Source organism: Centrocercus urophasianus, unplaced genomic scaffold (assembly GCF_019232065.1).
Source record: "Centrocercus urophasianus isolate 14NV4802_14NV808 unplaced genomic scaffold, USGS_Curo_1.0 seq_33, whole genome shotgun sequence".
Classification (NCBI taxonomy): Eukaryota; Metazoa; Chordata; class Aves; order Galliformes; family Phasianidae; genus Centrocercus; species Centrocercus urophasianus.
Window position 1 is genome coordinate 7252083 of NW_024884900.1, and position 19711 is coordinate 7271793.

General features: G+C 49.2%; 1 protein-coding gene across 1 annotated transcript in view; it reads right to left on the bottom strand.

Annotated features, from left to right (window-relative positions):
- Positions 1 to 2336: 2336 nt before the first annotated feature.
- CASTOR2 (cytosolic arginine sensor for mTORC1 subunit 2) overlaps positions 2337 to 19711 on the bottom strand; it is an 86273-nt gene continuing 68898 nt past the window's right edge. Inside the window, exons 4-10 of the mRNA XM_042830408.1 lie at positions 9723 to 9916; positions 9214 to 9346; positions 8207 to 8330; positions 7692 to 7802; positions 6405 to 6487; positions 5429 to 5523; positions 2337 to 2592 (exon numbers count right to left, since the gene is read on the bottom strand). Coding sequence (XP_042686342.1) covers positions 2527 to 2592; positions 5429 to 5523; positions 6405 to 6487; positions 7692 to 7802; positions 8207 to 8330; positions 9214 to 9346; positions 9723 to 9916 — 806 coding nt within the window. The 3' untranslated portion in view covers positions 2337 to 2526. The remainder of the gene's footprint in view (positions 2593 to 5428; positions 5524 to 6404; positions 6488 to 7691; positions 7803 to 8206; positions 8331 to 9213; positions 9347 to 9722; positions 9917 to 19711) is intronic.

The following is a 19711-nucleotide window of genomic DNA, read 5'->3' on the forward strand; positions in this document are numbered from 1 at the left end:
TGGGAGGAGGCAGCTGAAGCTGCCAGGCAGAGCTGCACACCTCAGCCAATGTAAACATGCCCCAGCACACACCACACAGTGTAAATACTGTTTGGCAAAAGGATTACTGGGTTTTGCTCTCTAGCAGGTAATAAAAGTTTAATCCAGCCTGACATCTGCAGTCAGGATGGGGACAGTAAGTGAGATGCCTTAAGCTGCTGCTGGAGATGCGCACAGGAGCAGCAGTGACAGGAAGAAGGGACTCCTCATCACCAAATGACATCCGTCACCGGTGGCTGCAACACCTCGCTGCTGGGAGCTGAACCCAAAGCAAGGAAGCAGCAATCACTCAGCAGCCAGGTGAGAGCACTGGCTCTCTTTTTTTGGCACTGCACCAACACAGGACCCGATGCCTTGTGCACAATGTCACTGATCTTTCATGGAGGGATTTTGGATGCTTGATTCCAAGTGGCGCCACCACGATGTCAGCACAGCAACGAAAAGGACGAGAGGAAAAGGAGAAGCTTTTCTCTCATCACTGTGCTCGAGGCACCCAGCTGCAGAGGGACCACGTCCTCCTATTGCTGGTACACCAGAATTAAAAATCTACAGTGAGTAGATGTGTGCATACAGCATTTACCAGATCTGCACGTGCCCATGTACTCACACAGCATCTGTGAGTCTCTTGCTGTATGTGCTGTGTACAGGACACCAACACTAATCACCACGGGCATTTCTATGTTTGTGCACACGCACGGGAGAAAGGAATTTGCAGCTGAAATCCAACCAGGCAGAAAAAGACCAAAAAACGAAAGAAAAAGAAAAAGGCAAGGAGGGGGAAAATAGCCCCAGTTGTGGAGAAATGGAAGGCTTCAAGGAGGTGAAGCTGAGGGTGATGGGGGGCGCAAAGAGCCCTTGTGGGGTTGTGCTCCTTGTGGCATTTTTGGGGCTCGTGTCTGCAGGGTGGGACAGCCCTGTGCGATGCTTTGCAGCCACAATTTTGGCAATTTAAGTCCACTTGCCTCCAGGAAAGAAGTGGAACATCTGGAACAACCGAAACAACCTCTAAATCATCCTGAGTGCAAAATCAAAGTAAAAATAAAATAAACCCTTATTTTTTCACTTTTTCTTAAGGCTCAGTAGAATTGTTGCTTGTTTCAAGTACTTCTCCTCTTGCTGCTCCTTGGGAAGCAACACCAGCACACACCACACCTGCAGCATCACCTCCTGCCTGTGTAACCCCTGCAGATTGCTGCAGTTCCCTGCCTCGCAGCTGCAGGATGCAGCCTCATGACCCCCACTCCAGAGGCTCTTCATTCAGCAAGGCTGGGAAGTGCTCACTGAAGCTGTGCCATGTGCCATTTCTCCATGTCCACCATGGGAAGAACAGGAACACAAGAAATGTCTGGGCTCCTGACTGTGAGGACAGACTCCGTGCAGGTGGCTTCTCCTTCTCCCTGTCCTGGGTGACATCAGCTCCAGGCAGTGGGCTGTGTTGTATGGTTTTTTGGGGGACTTTTCAGCACAGTTCAGCTTTTATAGATCTGAAGCCAACGGGAAACCCCCATGAGTTTAGTCCCAAACCTGGGGAGGAAGGAGCTGATAAAGCCACAGGAAGGACCCAACAGGGACCTCCTGCTCCTGGTGGGGACAACCTGAGGTGAGGTGGCCCAGGATGTGGGATAGGAGAGGAGCAGCAATCAGGACACCGTACAACACTCTGCACCTCACAAATGTCTGAAATTGGGATGGGAAGGGAGGAATCTCTCTTCTGCTGGCCCTGGTAGGTGTCCCTGGAGCAGGGACACAGGGGGAGAGGGAAAACAGACCTAAACCAGACTCAAAGCAGACGGAAGATGGTGTCATCTGCAGGGCCAGAGCAATGCCCCCCATAGACTTTCTGCAGGCAGCCAGGCTGAGTGCAGGGATAAAGACCAATGAGACAGTTCAGACAACAGGATAGCTTCCCCTTTTCCAGTACCAAAGAGGGGAAACAGAACCCCAACCCCATCCTGACCCAACATGCACAGAACGGACAGTCCTCAGACACAGCCTGATGGGAGCAGACAAGCCAGCACCGTGCCACGTCTTTTCTGTTTAATTCCACATGTCATTTTTTAGGGCTCTCAGGGCTCTCTGGCAGCCAGCAGCCCACCCACTCTGCTCGTGCTACCGGGCTCAGGGCGCAGTGCCCACATCCATCCATCCGTGTCCTTCTGTCCATCCATGCCCCGTGCTGGGGAACAACAGGAGTTCCCAGGCAGCTCCATCTCACCCCGAGCCAAGCCTCAGGAAACAACCTGACCTCCCCTCCTCCTGCCCCTCATTCATAAAGAAATTTAATAAAATAACAATAATAATAATAATAATAATAATTAAAACAAAGGCTATTTGGAGCTGTTTCTGCTCAACTTTCCACAGTCTCTTTTCATGTCACTCTCTGGAATCAGATTTTTCAAGAAATACTGTGAGAAAAAAAAAAAAAAAAGAATAATAATAATAATTATAATAATAATAAAAAGCATCTGGAACCAGCTCAGAAGATTTCTAATGCTTTTCAGCTTGACTGACTTGGAGTGCATTGACCACACCGTTTATATTTTCTTCAGGTACCTGCAAAGAAACAGACAAGAAAGGTCAGGTTCTAACAAACCTTGGTTGGATGAATAAAAGGCAGAAGGAGGAGATGAGCAGAGCAGCCTCAAGGAGCCAGGAATGCTTTGGACACCAGAACTCGGCGAGACAGGGCTCCAGCTATGGGACCCTCCTTTTCAGAAGAGCTAATGCAAACGCAGTGATGGGATTTTCTTTCTACCTCTCCCTCCTGTCCTTCCTGCTGCTGGCAAAGCCCTGTGCACCTCTGCTCTTGCACTTCCCAACACAGGAGGAAATACAGGAGGAAAGCATGGCACTGAGTGACAGGTGGTGACGGGTGGCTGGACTTCATGATCTCAGTGGTCTTTGCGAGTTTAATGATTCTATGAAAGGGGACATTCAGGGAAAGCTCCCAGAGTCTTTGTAGCTCCTTCATTTTGCAGACTTGAGTTATGCATCCAAATGTCAGATTCCTGCCCTTCTGGGGGGCACTCACCAGATTTTGGACCCATGGCTGTGGGTGGGGAGCACACCAGGAGATGGGGAGCTGAGGGTCAGCACTGGTGGTGAAGCACAGCACCTGAGCTTTCTATTCCAGCCCTGTGATGGAACTTCACCACAGAAGTCCACCCGGACAATTACCAGTGGGTGTCTTGTAACAGAAGGCACAGAAGATCCTGGAATGAGTGGCATTGGCAGAAAGGAAAATAATAACACATAGAGGCCCATCAGCAGCAAGAGGCACTGACCACTGCCTCCATTCAGTGATGGCACTCAGGGGACGGGCAGCCAACAGCTCTTGGAAAGTGAGAAGGGGACAGAGGGAAAATAAATGATCTGTGAGCAGCTATGGGAAGCCAACATAACTGGTAGGGAAGATGAAGGGACTGCTTCCTCTGCAAGGTATTTGACTCCTTGGCCAGGAGCACAATACCTGGATTCATTGGAGACCCTCTGAGCTCAGTGGAAATATGGCTGTGCTGTGATTTTCTGAGAGCTTTTAACAAAACTGAGAGAAAAAAAAAGAAAAAAGAAAAACAGCAACTCATGAGAAATAACAAGAAAAACGTTCAATTTTCCAGCAGGAAGATGGAACAGGAGCTGCTAACTCTGATGATGTGTGAACAAAGGTCTGCTGGGAAAGGAAGAAAATAACCTTAAAAGCACCACAGAGACAATTCTTCTGGGTTTGGAAGAAAACTCCAGCAAACATCCATCACATGAAATAGGACTATGAAGCTCCACCGCCTCTTTCATTGTTTTTCCCTGTATGTTGAATGCTGCCTGGCTCCCTCAATGCCCAGGCACTACTGATCACACAACGAAGGGCTGGGCTTCGTTTTCTCCAGGACAGATGTGCGCAGTTTCCATCTGTGGGACACATCCCAGTCGTGCAAGACCTTCCAGATCCCTGAAGAGGGCAACTGGTGCAACATGCTTACTTGGCAGCCAGAGGGCAGATCACACATCCACGGGGAGAGCCAAAGCAAAGCTCCAAACTGCTTCCCAGCCACAGCTCCAGCCTCGGTAGGTGCAAAATGCTGGGGAAGATGAGCAGGGAGCCTCCAAGTGTGAGGCAAAAGGAGCAGAGCACCTGGAAAAGCTCACTGGCTCTCTCCAGACATAACCTGCAGAGAGCTGGAAGCTGCCTCCAGCCCAGCCCCACCTCATCCATCCATGGAGAGCTGAAGGTTCCCATCTTGGCAACGCCTCCCAGAGGGAACAACTTCCAGAGCGCTCCTGCAGCTAACAGTAGGGAGAGCTGAGTGTTAACAGCCAGGAAAAACCAAGCAGCAAAAAACACCGTAAGATGCACAGGAGCAAAAAGCAGGGGGCAAGGGGAATGAGTTTTTACAAAGAACTCTGAATTGTTGACTGCAAACACTGAACGACCTTAAACAAAGAGAGGATGAAGAGAAGAGGTTCAAGATGCTCTTAGACCTTGGGAAAGTTGGACCTTTCTGCTGGACTACCTGCTGGAAGTAAAGGTATTTGGGAAGTGAAGAGCCCAGGTGAGGGTCTTGGCCAACAAAGCAAAGGAGGGCTTGCAATGCCCCAGCAGTCAGCACGCCTTGGTGCCAGAACGGCGCCATCCAGGTGTGCAAAAGCACACAAAAAGAAAACAAAAAGTAGCAAAGAAAATGACAAAACAGTGACTTAACAAGGAAGATGCACAGAAATCAACATGCGGCCCAAACAAAGCCTGCCAGCTGCTGCAGGCTGTGGGGTCGGATGCAGCCACTTGTGAAAGGCGGAGCTGCTGCACAGTCATCACAATTGCACGGCCTGAGTTTTGAGTGAAGCATCTATTTTAAGCTCTCCAGATACTGCCTGACAATTAGCAGCACTCTGCACCCCGTGCCCTGTGCACACAGCATGCTCCGGGGCCAGGCAGCAGGTAGGAATGCAAGGCAAAGCTAACAGTATTGATTTTAAAATGGTGTTTTATTAGCTTATCTTATCAGCACAGTTAATATTCAAGAAAATAAGACAAACACATACACCACTCTGACCTTTGCTATCTAGAATAATATTTACTCTTACTCTTTACACACATGACCTGTGGGCTGCAAATGGTTTGCACCAGCTGTGAAAAACCCAAGAAGCGAGGTGAAAAAACCCAGTGCAAAAAACCCCTTGGACTCTTTGGAGCTTCTGAAGGTCACAAGTAGGATTGGACAGTGAGTGTGCAGTGATGAAAGGAGAAGTAATGTGGTGAAGGGCACTTTGAGAGAAACAAAAGGAAGAGCACAAACCAGCTGAGCTTTGTTAGTGGGTGGCTACCGGTGTTCTCATCACTGTTTGCCCCCCAGGAAGCCCTCCCCTACCCCAAGGAAGAAGTCTGGATACTCACCAACGCGTGATCAAACTTAAAAGTACTGATGTAGTAGGCTGGGATGTCGGCCGCGGCCAAAGGCTCAGAAATCTGAGCGACAATTCCACATTCATCTATTGGGGAGATGAAAAAAATGAGTCCCTGCCCATTCCCCCGACTGGAATCCAACTGGGTTCTAAGCCAACACATCTAAATGTTGCATATTTAGGGGACTGGCGGGTGTCCTGATGCCCCATCAATGAAACATGCCATGTCACTTCTACACATTTTGCCTCTGAGATGCATTTAAAGAAGGTAAATTGTGTTCTTACAACTTTTGTTCACCTGGCCAAAAATGAAAAATATTTAGAACTTTTCCAAAATGTTCTTGAAGTCTGTACTTTTAACTGTTTTAGAAAGCATGGAAGGAGCCCCTGTGTTTTGTGAGCATCTGGTCTTGGCTGCAGAATTCAGATTAAACTCCTCAAAATTGCAGAGGCCATAAAAGTAAGAGGGATACTTCTGCAGAAGTGAGTATTTGCTCTGTGCTCTTAGGTTGATGCTCTTTTGAGCAGAGAAAACATTTGCAGCATTGAACATAAAGCTGTTCTCCCATTTGGACTTCCATAGATCTACACTCAATATACCAAAGCCCCAGAGGTGTCCGAAGGCAGTGCTGTCACACCACTGCTTTCAGCAATCTGCAGTGCATCCTGTGCCACCTCTTTGTCCATTTTTGCTCTTTAAATACAAACCCAGTTGCATCTGCCTTTGAAGTCCTGCAGACGGATGTAATTTAGGCGGAGCTGTCAAGCATGCAGCACTTTCAAAAGTATATTTAGAAGCCTGACTTAATAGTAGGAGTCACTTATTGGGAAACCTCAGCCTGCAAAGTCATGTTGAGCTGCTGGTACTTAGAATGTCCCAGACACAAACGGATTTTTCCATCCCCTTTTGAAGGCCCTGAGGCAACCGATTCCCCATGCACCAACTGAGGGCCCAAATGTTCACCTACCGAAGCCAAGGGGCTGCCCACCAATCCGCACCATCTTCCAGAGTTCACCAGATGCACTTGTAAACAACAAATTATTGGGAAATCTGCAAAAGAAAGAGAATGCCAAACACAGCAATTAAAACACAGCGGTGTGTCGGATGCAGCCCGCAGGGATGCTGCTGTTCCTGTATCCTTGCTTGGAGCCAGCAACAGTGGCAGGTGTTCAAGAGCCGTGGAGGTTCAAGAAATGCAGCACTGCAGGTCAGTGGGCATGGTGGGATGCGGTGATGGTTGGACTTAATGAGGTCTTTCCAGCCTATTCTATGCTCCCCTATGACTTTCTTTGATACGCAGTGGTGCCCGCTGTCCCTGTACCCAAGCACCATCAGTGCTTTTCCCATATCATCCCTAGGAGGACCCTGGGTTCCCTGTAGATCCCCAGTTTGTAGCAGAGAAGGAAGGTCAGTGGCCAAGTGACTTGCTGAGGCCAACAGCAGTGAGTGGCCGCCCAGATCCCCCAAGCACCGGCTGCTGCTCCAAGCCTCAGGCCTCTCTTGAAGGCAGACAGAGTTTTACTCCATTTAAGGTTTAAGACATTTCCAAGAGAGCAATTAATAGTTTGCAGAACAAGTCCTTAGGGCAGACAAGAATCAAACCAAACACTGCACTGCGTGTCAAAAGCACATCTATGCCTGGTATCTTCGAGCATCATGCTGTCTGTGCTGCCTGGTATCTGGACCTCAGAGACTGCTGTGACGTGGAGCTGCAGAAACACACACACAAACCTGATGTTTGCTCCCTCACTGACTTTTTGCCTTGTCTGACTAACGAGCCCTGAGCTGAGCTCTGGCCGCACAGGGATGACTGTGTTATCATCACAAGGAGCCTGCACTGAGCCCAGCTATGTGTGAAGGCAAAGTGGGAGGACAGAGTCACTGAAGTCCCCACTCTGCTTTTGTTTTTTGGGCAGTAAAACTTCAACCAGATTTTTGGGGGTTTCTGCTCTTAAAAGTTGTGAAGAAAAGGAGTGAAAATGTCAAAATCACTTTGCTCCCATGTTCTAACAGTGAGACAGCTCTCAGATCCCTGTTATTTCATTCTGTTATTCTGTCATTGCTGTTATTTCATTCCGGGCCTGGACCAACACGCTGGACATGGTCAGTAAGGTAACGAGGTGTACAGTCCCGTAACAGGCACCCAGTGAAGCTCCCCAGAATTAACATGTGGGAGCTTAAGCTGCTTCCTGCTCCTCTGAGAACACCCTAGGTTGTTTTCCAGAGTTTGGGAGACCTTAAGACCAAAGCTCACCTCTGCTGTGTCTGGACATCCATGACCAAGGAGATGTAACCCTCGATGAGAGAAAAGGAGAAAAAGCGAATGTGTCCCGAGTCTTCATTGCCCACCACCGAGTCCTTTACTCTGGGGAAACAGAAGAGAACAGCATTAACTGCGTCCAGAAGAGGGCATTTAAAGAAGATGCAACCACTGACACCAGAGGTGCTCAGACACTGATTTAGGGCAGTGTCACTGAGCACTATCACATCCCATTACAGCAGCACGCTGGCCGTGTATCTCTGGGTCACGTATGGATTTGCAGCACACAGATCACACTGCTAGCATTCAGATAAGTCTAAAAAGGCTCAGCTTTGCAAAGCCAGCAGAGGTCTCTTGGTTCCCACCTCCTGGGACAGCCCTCTTGATCCTCCATCCTCTCCATCCCTAATTACAAGGCGCCACAGCAGTGTGAGGCTGCAGCAGGTCCCCCCTGGTGTGGCAGTGTGAATTTATGCCCTCCCAGAGCGTGAATCCCTGCCATGACTTACCCATTGGAGTAAAACATGACATCCATGAGGAGTGTAGCAACAGTGGGAAGGGTATCTGGGTCCAGGCTGGTGACACAGAACATATTACTCGGACTGGAAAGGGGGTGAATGACAGGCCTCTGAACTGCAAGAGATACAGACACACAGCTGTGAAGCCACGTCCCACCAGATGTAACAGCCACACAGCAGCCACAGAGAAAAGCAACAGTGCTGGCAAGGTAAAAGCAGGAAGTTTCTCCTTACTGAAACCCTGCGGGCTATCAGGCTGAAATAAGTTCAGGCTCCCACCATTTAGGGGCATTTTTCTGGCTGCTGGCAGTATGCCTTCTTATCCTTCCTTTCTCAAAGCTTATTTTATCGACAGCCCAGCTTTTTCTATAAGGCTCATTTTCTTAAGGAGGAGACCTACAGCTACTGAGCGATGAGGATGAGTGGCACTTCACAAAGGATCCCTGCCTTGTTTGGTGTGGGCACACAGCTGCACCTGGGTGTGGAGGAACAGATGTATTTAAGCAGTTGCTTTTCCTGACTGTGCCCTTTGCTAGATGCTTGTTCCTGCAGACTGGAAACATCCTAAGGTTTTGTGTGGCTGCAGGCTCACCGTGGCCTTGATCCTGACTGGTACTGAAGTGTGAAAGGTGAACAACACCACTCTCTGTGCATCAATTGCTGCGGTGCTTAACCAAGCCTCTGCAGAAGCCATTTTCTTCTGCAATGTTAAAATATGGAAATATGGGCCACAGACAATGTTTTCTTTTTGCAGCTGAAATGAGTTATGTTTTAACCTTCTGTCCTACAAAAAGGCATGTCTGCTCCAGAGGTATTAAACCAGCATTAAAAGGCTCAAATTCCACAGAGCCCATCAGCGTTGCTCAGAAAGTTTAGCACCTACTGCAGTCCCTGGTGAACAGGGACAGATTTGGGCACGTGTTAAACAAACTCCTCTTCCCCCCCCACGCAGCACGAAGACCAGCACCCCAAGGGCTTGAATCCAGGCTGCTCCTTACCCAATTTTGGTTTGACAAATCCATTTGTTATCCCAAGGTCATCGGCGGCCACCGTCTCCCCATTCACTACTCTGAGGATGGTGAACTCTGCAGCCAGCGTGTGCATGACGAAGGGCAGGTCTCGCTCACGTACCTGGGGGGGATGACAGGGTCAGCTGGTGATGGCCAGAATGATGATGCACCAGAAGGGTGAAAATGCTGCAGTGGAGGTTACGGGCACAGGGAAGTGGACACATTATTCCCACGTGAAGCAGCAGGTGCACAAGGTGTGCGTCTAGAGAAGCACTTTCACTGCTATTACTGCAAACATCAGTAAGGTTATCTACCATAAGTAGGGTACAAATATGTGTATCTGCCACATAACCTCCTAATGGCACAGAGCTCTGGGGGAAGCAAACCTTGGTGATCCTGCTGCTCCTCAAGCAACTGGATCTCCCAAGTGTCACTGAAGCGTCATTAAGTGCCATCTGCTGGCAGGTGACCCTGGCCGGTCCCCCGATGTCTCTTACCAGGATGAAGTCTGTCTGATAGGTGGAGAGCATGAACACTGAGATGTTTTGGTCAGCTAGTGGTGCTATGACTGACTTGGCAATTTTGGTCACGCCGATGGGCTGGGAGCCAGAGAAGCCGCCTCCGCCGGACACCACGTTGAGGGCAAGCCATGTGGCATCGGCCACGCTCAGGTGCTCCGAGGAAGGGAGCTCTGCAGAGACAGAAGGGGAGCACAGAGGTTTGTCAGAGAGGAACAGAGAGCCAGCTCCATCACCTGGTCCACATGTGGTCAGTGCAAGGCAAGAGATGAGGCCAGGCAGCCTGCCCGGCATCCCGCAATGCTGCACAGCTTGGCTTTTCTCATCTGGTTTTGCTTTCTTTCTCTAAACCCATCTGACGTGGAAGATGACAGAGGAGCCTGGGCACCAGCTTGAGACCTGGAGATGCACAGCAGATTCCTGCTGCCTGCAGCCCCAGAGCAGAAGAGCCCACAGCAGAATCCCTACTCATTGCAGGGGAGTTGGACCAGAAGAACTTTGAGGTCCCTTCCGACTCGAACAGGACTAAAAGGTGATCACACACTGAGATAAATGAAACCTTTTTAAGAATAACGCCAGTGCCCTCACATCTGCTTCTAGTCCAATGGTAGTAAGTAGTTCAAAATCTGTACTTAAACCACCTCATACAGATCTTTCACCATTTTAAAATAACCCTTGTGTATTAACAGCCTGTAAAACCAGGCACGGACTCTGGAATGATGGCATAACCTTCTCTAAGATTGTCTGGACTTTGGATTTTGGTTTGGCAAATTACAGAAGGAAAGAGCTCAGAGCCAGATCCAGCCTCACAAATACATAATCCCTGTTAAACCTCCTTGGCTTCAGGAACTTGACCTCAGCTGCAAACTCAGCCAGCACAGACACAGCGGAGCTCCCAGCAGAAACCTACACTTGGCTTTGAGCTTCGACACAGCCCGGCAGTATGGAAACACAAACCCAAGGATTGCTGCTCTTGCACCAGCTGCTCCACGTCTCCGTACCCACACTCCCTACCCCACAGCTTCCCCCACCCTGTATCCTTTCCTTCTCCTTCAGGGAGGCCTCTGGGAGCCGTTTCTGTCCAGCTCCACACTCCGTGTAATAAATTCATTCCCTCACCCCCCAGTCCCCAGGCACTGCTGCTACGAGACGACGACGGCACTGAAAACCCAAAATGAACTGAATAACAAACACTGTTCCTTTTGCTCTCCTCAATAACGTCAATTGTGTGTGGCATGAAAATAACCCTGAGCAAACACACTGCAAACAGTGGGGACGCTGAGGGTTCTGCTTTTGCATTTTGATGTTCAGCTTCATAGGCCAATGTTACTTTTTTTTTTTTTTTTTAACTGAACAATCAGAGCTCGCACGGAACAAAAACTATGCACCAGGGAGAGGGGTGAGTTTGTGCATTAATCACCAGCATGCCACCTCGGAGAGAGCGCTGCGAGTTGCTCGTGGGAAATCACTGCAGCCAAATGCCATTTGGTGATCGGTTTGCCCTTTGCATCAGCCAAGCACCCCAGAAATCCAGCTCACTCCGCCAACCGGCGTGCAGGAGCTCAGAGCAGCTGCTGATCTACCAGGCGGCTGACGTCTTTCTCCCTTTATTGCCACCTCTGCTCCTTGCCTGAGAGATAAATAAGAAGGGGAAAAAAAGGATGCGTTTCTTCATCGGACGCCTATTTGCTCCCTGGCAGCACGTCATTGGTATTTACACCTCCACCTCCTGCATCCCAAAGCCATTAAGGCAGACAGGAACCTAAATCACAGAAAGGTCAAAACATACTGCTCCTCCCCCCAGAACTGTTCCCAGAGCCACAGCAGTGCCTTCCCAGCACACCCTGGGCTGTGGTGATGCTGCAGAGGATGTCACAGCTCATCTCCCTCCCTGCGAGCGGAGCGGATGGCATTGCTGCCTTGCACGGGTGACCTGGCTGCAGTTCAGCGCATCCCATCAGCTATTTCAGGGCAGGGATGTGATGGCAGATGTGGCATTTTGCAGTGGATGGAGGCAATCCATGCTGGCAAACCTCGCTGACCTCTTCCTCGGGGGCATCTGCAGCTCCTGGGCATTTCTGGTTGCGTTACTGCAGGTCTAACAGGCCCTACCAAGTGCGACAAGGCCACTCCATTTGCTCAAATAATCTGCTCCTCATAATTCAATTAACCTTGCAAATGTGACTGAAAACATCACTTCTGGACGCTGTTTCCAGCAGGCAGCCAGATGGAAAAGTACAGCCCGAATTCTGATGGAACAAACCCATCTAGAAGCTTTACAAATTCATCTAAATAGCATCAAATAAGCCACGTGGGAAGGTGCTGTGTGCAGGAAGCTTGTAAAAGCAGCAAGGAGAGCTGAAAACACCAGATGTAATGTTAATGTGGTCTCGTTAAGGCAGAGGAAGGTAACAGATACAGAGTAAAGCAAAGATTTGTCCAAGGGGCAGCACAGCCCAAGAATAGGGCTTAGTGCACGAGTTAGATTTGTTTTTCACACCTGGAGTGACTGAAAAGAATCATATCATAGAATCATAGAATGGCCAGGGTTGAAAAAGGACCGCAATGATCATCTAGTTTCAACCCTCTGCTGTATGCAGGGTCATCAACCAGCAGACCAGGCTGCCCAGAGCCACATCCAGCCTGGCCTTGAATGCCTGCAGGGATGGGGCATCCACAGCCTCCTTGGGCAGCCTGTTCCAGTGCCTCACCACCCTCTGGGTGAAAAGCAAGAGGGCTGCCCCAGAACTCTTCATCCCAATTAGCTGCTGTGGTTGAACTGCAGTATCATAGAACCACCACTCCAGGATGTGTGTTGGTGAGCATCAGATCAGCCACAAGCGGCTCCTGAGCTCAAATAACCAACGGCATTTCCACCAGGACAACAAATTCTGGCCAAGCCCCAAGCAGGGCTGAGCTGCTGCCACCAGCAATCAGGACATACACCACATCCAGGCCCCACGAGGCACTCAAGAATCCCTTTGGGATGACACAGATGCGTTCAGATCTCAAAAAAAAAAAAAAAAAAAAAAAAAAAAAAGGGGCTAAAGCAGTGGCTGGGAAAGGAACGGTTCCATACTGGAAAGCCATGCCACCATTCCCTGCAGAGTTCATTCCAACTGGATGGCGATCATTTACGCACTTGAGGACATCCATTAGCTCTCAACTGAAACGGCGGATATGGGAAGGATTTATTGTGCTTGGAGGGAAACGAAGATGCTAAGCTGGCTTGTTTCTCTGGTGTGATATGCTGGATCATCTCCTAAGCACTTACCTTCACTGAGCACAGAAGTTTTCGCGTTCCAGCAGAGCGCTGCGGGTGATGTGCTGCTCATTGATTTGTTCTGGTGCTCTGAATGAACCAATTGCTCATCAGTTCATCATCTCAGGGCTAACGTTTGCAGCCACGGCTAACTCTGAATGTTTAAAGATAATGCAATTAAAAATAACCGCCTTTTTTTATTTTCTCTTTAGCAGCCTTTTGGCTTTAGATCCCTTATACTTCACCTTTTATAGCCTCCCTCTGCAAAAAATGACAGCTGGAGTCTTGCTTATATTAAAAAGATAGAGGAAAAAGCTCCTGCAATTGTAGAGCTCCAACGGTCAGGCATTAAAAATAAAAGTGCTGCCAGCTGCAAAATTCATGACAAATGGGGGGAGCTGTCGCCCGTCTCTCTGCATGGCAGCAGAGTTTATGGCCATATCTTTTTAATTTGATTTTTACCTTTATTAAAGGGTTTCCTCCCCACTGCCCTGCAGAAGGTGCTCATCACTGTGCGCGTTTTCAAATCCCATCTTATCACAAAGCAGGGGATTAAGTCGGGTGGCAAAGGCTGATCCAAAGCCCAGGCATCTCCCTGACTTCTGCATCAGCGTGGTCAGCAAGGAGGGCTGGGGGTGCTGCTGAGAAGAGCGTGCAATGAGAGAACCAGCAGGGTCACAGAGAGCCAGGATGGGCTTCCAGCACCACCAGTCTGCTTTCCTGACATCCGAGATGCCGTATGGGTTTGAATTGTAGGTCCCTGCTCGGAAAGCTTTTTGGGAAGCTTGTATTCTGGAGAACACCCTTGAAGGCGCAAAACAGAGGCGCAAAACGGAGGTTTATATCCTGTGCCCCCTCAATAGGGAAGCTGTGAAACCTGCCAACTCGTTTTCCTATTTAGGTGTTATCCCACTCACAAACCCGTCAGAAGAACATTGTTAGGTTCACAAACTCCAACACTGCGGCGAGGAAATGACAGCTTGACATCTGATGTATTTAACCTCGGCATTTCTGTGCCTCAGTTTCCTATCTAAGAAGTGGGTACAGAAAACAACATTTCTTCCTAGGAAAGAACTTGGAAAGCTCATTCCTGGGAAGAGCTAAATAACACCATAACCATGCAGGAACAACAGGAACAACTGCGTGGGAGATGCAGCTTGGCCAGCTGCTCATCCAGGCAGGAGCTCCCCGTGTTTGTCTCCAGGTATTTTCCTCCCATTCAGTTTCCCAAAGCCAGCTGTGATCACAGTGCCATGGCACAAGGAGGTGAGGGTTCTCCAGGCCTCTCCTTTCACTCTGAAGCACAAAAAAACAGTAACAGCTGCAACAACCCAATCAGTTTTTCCCCCCCGCCCCCCCCCCCCCATTAGGCTCCAGCCTACAACCATGCTGAATGCTCCTTCAGTCTGCATCTGGAGTGCAGCTGGATCACCTCACACTAATGAAAGGCCAGGATTGCCCAGAGGGGAAAGAATGTGTTTTGCAATGCAAACCCCCCTTGCCAGAGGGATCTTCAGCCACGTGAAGCAAGATCTATCTGCTCTCAAACCTGCAAATATTCCTCCCAGTCTCAGCTTCCCCACGCTCCAGCAGAGAATTAACATCTCCACGCTGATGTGATGGAGAGCTGAGCTCCCCACTTTGCAGTGCTGCAGGCAGAACCAGGAATGCTGTCTGGAATCTCCACGTGTCCCACCAACCACTGACATTCCTTCCTACCTGAGCTGTTCTATGGGTCTGTGACAATCCTTACATACACACAGCACCTGGAGATGGGACCACCTGCAGAATGGGACACAAGGTTCGTTCTGCTGGGAAGGCACTGGCGGGTACAAGATGCAGCTCCCCCCTGTCTGATCCCATGCTCTCCTTTGCTCCCTGGCCCATCGCTGCAGCCCCTGCCCTGCTCCCTTCCCAGCAAAGCCACCACCAGTTTTATTGGAAAGGTACAAGAACAAACCCTACAGATAAACCAAGCCTGTCCCTGCAAGCTGGGGAGAGAAACAGCTGCAGATGAATTTATTTCTGCACAGCCTCCTGCATCCAGAGCACTGGGAGTTGCGTGCGTGATATCACTGCACACCCCAAACCCTGCCTGGATCAAACCATCAGATCCTGCAGGCACAGCACACCCAGAGCACATCGCTGCTGGAGGAAGACTTCACCTTTCCATGCCCCCATATTTCCCCCGTAATTCAGCTACCCAAGAAGTGGACACTGTGAGAGCCATTTTCCCCTGACACCCCTGTGGCACTGCCAATAGAGGCGCAGGCATCTTGTAGAGAGCAACACAAAAGCTTTGCTTTGCTGGAAATTAAAAACAAGGAAACAAACACCAGCACTCCTGTAAGCTCCAGACTGGCTCAGACAGAAAATTACTTTGAGACTGTTTGCATTCCAGATCAATGGATCAGCTGCAGTGCAGGCCAATTAGCACCTTGAAATTATTCAGTAAGCCGAGGGTGGGGGTTTTGGGAGGGGGTGAGAGCAGAGCTTTCTTGATGCAGAACTCAGTGCTGAGCTCCAGCTGAGCAAGGTCAGCCAGCTGATGCTTCTGCAAGGCAACAGGGGGGCTGCCAACACTGCTCCTGTTTAACCAACACCAAAACTCTTCTTTGTTTGAGATGTTTCAGAGATCCCAGTCTAATTTCTCCTGCTGCTGTTAGGAACAGGACAACCTCTCTGCTTCATTCACACTGACCCAGGTGCACAAAGTGTGCTCTGCTATTGCTGTCAGAGGGAGAGGGAAGAATGCTCCAGTGTAATCTTGCCTGTGGTCCTTCTTTAAACAAATCCTACCTCTGAGCTCACCCAGAAGCAATGAAGTGCTCTCAGAACAGCTCCCAGCCTGCAGGGATTCACAGGGACATGGCCCTTGCTGTGGGATGCAGGGTTCCTCCAGCACTCTCAATGCGAGCCCACAAAATGACAGGTACCAAAGATGGGTACTAAGGATTAAAGCAGCTACTTGAGAAGCCCTGCTCCTTGCTAACAGGTCCCCATGCTTCTATTAATCCAGGAAGAATGGAAAACCACCTCTGTCTAAATGGGTTTCTATTATCACAAAGGTGTTTCCATCTCTCCAGACCATAGGCAAGCGGAGGGGAAAACTCTTTCAGGCACTGATGCTCTTAACACTTTGAAGTCATGCTAATCTGATAAGGCACCGAGGGAATCATGCCAATAAACAAAGCCAGCCCTGGTAAGGAGCCCTCCAGATAGGGCACAGCACCACTGAGCATGCAGCTTTGCTTTGTCTGTCCCTGCAACACGGGGCAGAAGCACAGCCAACCTGCCCCAACCCACAGCAAGGAAAAGCAAACAGCAGCATGCATGGTTTTCCTGAGATGTTTTGCTGTTTTCCACTCACGTGCAGCACTTGACTGTGGCCACTTTGGCTGAAAGCAGCAAAGCACAGAGGCTCGTTGTCACACGTGTGCTAATCTCACTTTCTTACAGTGTTCCTGAGACAGCCAGGCTTTGGGGTAATCCAGCACTAAGTGCCACCACAACAGCAGCACGAGGAATAATTAACAGAGAGATGCTTTCCAGGGCTGCGTGCTTTGGAGGCAGGCAGTTCACCCAAATAGGATTAGGATAGCTCAGGATTTTACTTCTTTATTTCCACTCCCTTAACCATGAGATCAGTGCAGCCAGCTTTGGAAGAAACAGGCGCAGAATTCACTTATGCTGAGATGGGTCTGAAGCTGAAACATCATTTTCCTCTGTTTCTGAAGAACATTCAAGACAACTACAAATATGGAACGGGACTGACACTGGAAAGCAAATAGCATTTAGTCACCCACACAGACCTCTAACAAGCACTTTACTACATAAGTGAAAATCCTCTGCAAAAGCAGTTTAGTTCAGGGGAAGGAAACCTTCAGGAGAGCAGCAGGAGAACTCCCTGACTGCCCATTTGTGGGAAATTAGAGGTAAAACCCAAAACATCCGAGGGAAACCAGAATGGTTTAAGTGGGAAACCTCCGAGCTGAGGAAGCAGTGGGGCTGTGGTGGCCTGCTAGCACGTAAACACATAAAGAGTTTGTGTGCATGCACATAAATATGCCTACCAGTGCTTCCAGAGGCAGGACAAAGTCTCTGCAGAGCTCACTAGAGCTAAAAACCATCCTCTGGGTTTCCTTCTCCATCCAGGGTCTACAAAAGATGTTCTGTAACACAGACACTACCACCAAGTGCTGGTGAACATCAAGATGCTTTCTAGCGTTGTTGCGTTCAAGGATTCAATATCCAGTTCAGGTTGGATAACAGGAACAATTTCTTCTCAGAAAGAACAGTGCTGCAGTGGCACAGCTGCCCAGGGAGGTGGGATCACCATCCTTGGAGGTGCTCAAGAGCCACGGGGATGTGGCACTGAGGGATGTGGTTAGAGGTATGGTAGGGGTGGGTTGGAGTGGGACTAAATGGTCCTAGAGGTCTTTTCCAACCTTAATGATTTGATGATTCTATGAATAACAGAGACCAGGACATCTGCCAATGAAGACAGCAAGTTGGGCCAGGAGAAACTTTGGTCCTGAGCTCCTTGTGTTGCTCAGTGAAGAAGAGAAGTGTCAAGAGAGAGGCAATGAACATTAACAGCAGGGAGAAAACCAGGCCAGGCTGAAGCTACCAAATGCAGTTGTTCTCCTCATGAATTTCTAAGCAAAGTTGTGTGCACATGTTCAAAGTCCTACAAGAAGACATCCAAGGGGAAAAAGAAAGAAGTAAATCTACAGGGCTGGCTTTTCAAATGATACAAGAGCACTTCAGAGCGCCTGGCAGCCCCATTTCTAAGTGCCCTATTCCCACGTCTGATGTCTAGAAAAGAAGGTGGACACAGGCCAGATATGTTCCCCTGCCCAAGGCATGAATCCAGAGGTGAAAGCAGGGAATAGTTGGGTAATACTTTCTCCACTGGAGACAGACCACAGCATCCTGTTTTTCAATGCTCGGCTTTAGAAAAAAATCCCCCAAACGTGACTGTTTGTGCCCACTGGTCTCACAGCACAGCACCAGGGGACATCATTAACACATGCTCCATACTCCCCGCAGCTGTGCATCCCACGGGTTGGTACAGCCTTTCCTAGGAGGGGACAGTCCCCACAGGATGAGAGCACTTTGTGGGCTCAGCACACATTCCCACGGCTTCTAAAACCACAGTCTTCATTTAACAGGCACAAGGAATCCATAGAATGGTTTTTCCTTGGGCAGAAAATGGCATCCTCCCCTCTCCAGACCCCAAGCTCAGAGCTGCACTGCAGGAACCATCAACCGGGTGCCCCCAGCCATGCAGGGACCTCATTGGCGTTCTGGCATAGGAATTTTTTGTTTAACAAACTTTCTTTCTTGCAACTCGCAGCAGTAGTCATGGTGACAAAACTGGGGGCCTTGGCAACGCACCAATGATGCTGCAAATCTACGATGACTAATCCTAAAAGCCTGATTTGTAGAACTCATTCAAATGCTTAAAGATTCACAGGTCACCACAGGGGTCGATTTCCATTTGCCAGTGAGGGACAGGAGACAAAGTCAGTAATTGCTGGAACCACGCTCGGCCTCACCGGCTCTTTCTTCCACACCTTTCATGTTTCACCTTTCCACTCCTGGCATTTCACTCATGCAGGCACAGGGAAACAGAGTGGCCTCTGCTAACACACAGCACAACCTGCTTTGCGTGGCTCTGTCTCCCTGTTTATAGCAATAAGGCACTAAGCTACACAGTGCAGACAGTATCTTATCACACAGAAAGCAAATCACGCTGGCCTGAAGAGCAGAGTCCTAAATCTTTATCCTGTAGTGCTAAATAATTATCACTCATCTAATTGATTGTGGTTTTGAGTAAGCATTCACATCCCTCCCGTTACCAGCTGCCAGAAACAGGCCGGGTTACGCTGTTCCATGGCATGGCAATGGGATTTTCACATCTCATCCACTGCCTCAACCCTCCTACCTTTCCCACATGGGGATCTTCCTGCAGAAAGACTTCTTCCACCTGGGACACAAGAACACCCACATGGCTGAAGGCAGGCAGCTTCAGTTAGAAACAAGCAGATAAAAGTAGTTCATAGAGCCACAGAACCGTTAAGAGTTGGAAGAAACCCTTGAAGGTCATCTAGTCCAATTCCTCTGCAATGAACAGGGACACCTACAGCTCCATCACAGCTCAGAGCCCATCCAGCCTGACCTTGAAAACCCCAGGGATGGGGCACCACCGCCTCTCTGGGCAACCTCTGCCACTGCCTCACCGTAAGAAAATTCTTCCTTATATCCTATCTGAACTCCCCACTTTTATTGAAACCATTTCTCCTTGTCCTTTCACAACAGCCCCCACTAAAGAGTCTGTCTCCTTTTTTCCTGCAGCTCCCCTGTAGATACTGACAGGCTGCTATCAGGTCTCCCTGCAGCCTTCTCTTTCTCAGGCAGAAAAGCCCCAGCTCTTTCAGCCAGGAGAGGTGCTCCAGCCCTTGGATGATCTATGGTTGGTAAAATTCTAGTTCCACTGACTAGGATTTTCCCCTCCTTAAAACTGGACAAACATAATTGCACTCACTGGGACTGACACAGAGCCAAGTCAAGTACAAAGCACTGTTGGTTCCCTTCATTAGTTTGTCAATGTTTCTGTTCCTACAGAGGAAATTAAGTTTAACCAGGAGTTATCTCCACACATACTTCATTATATTGCTGTATTAAAGCAACAGCAACACTA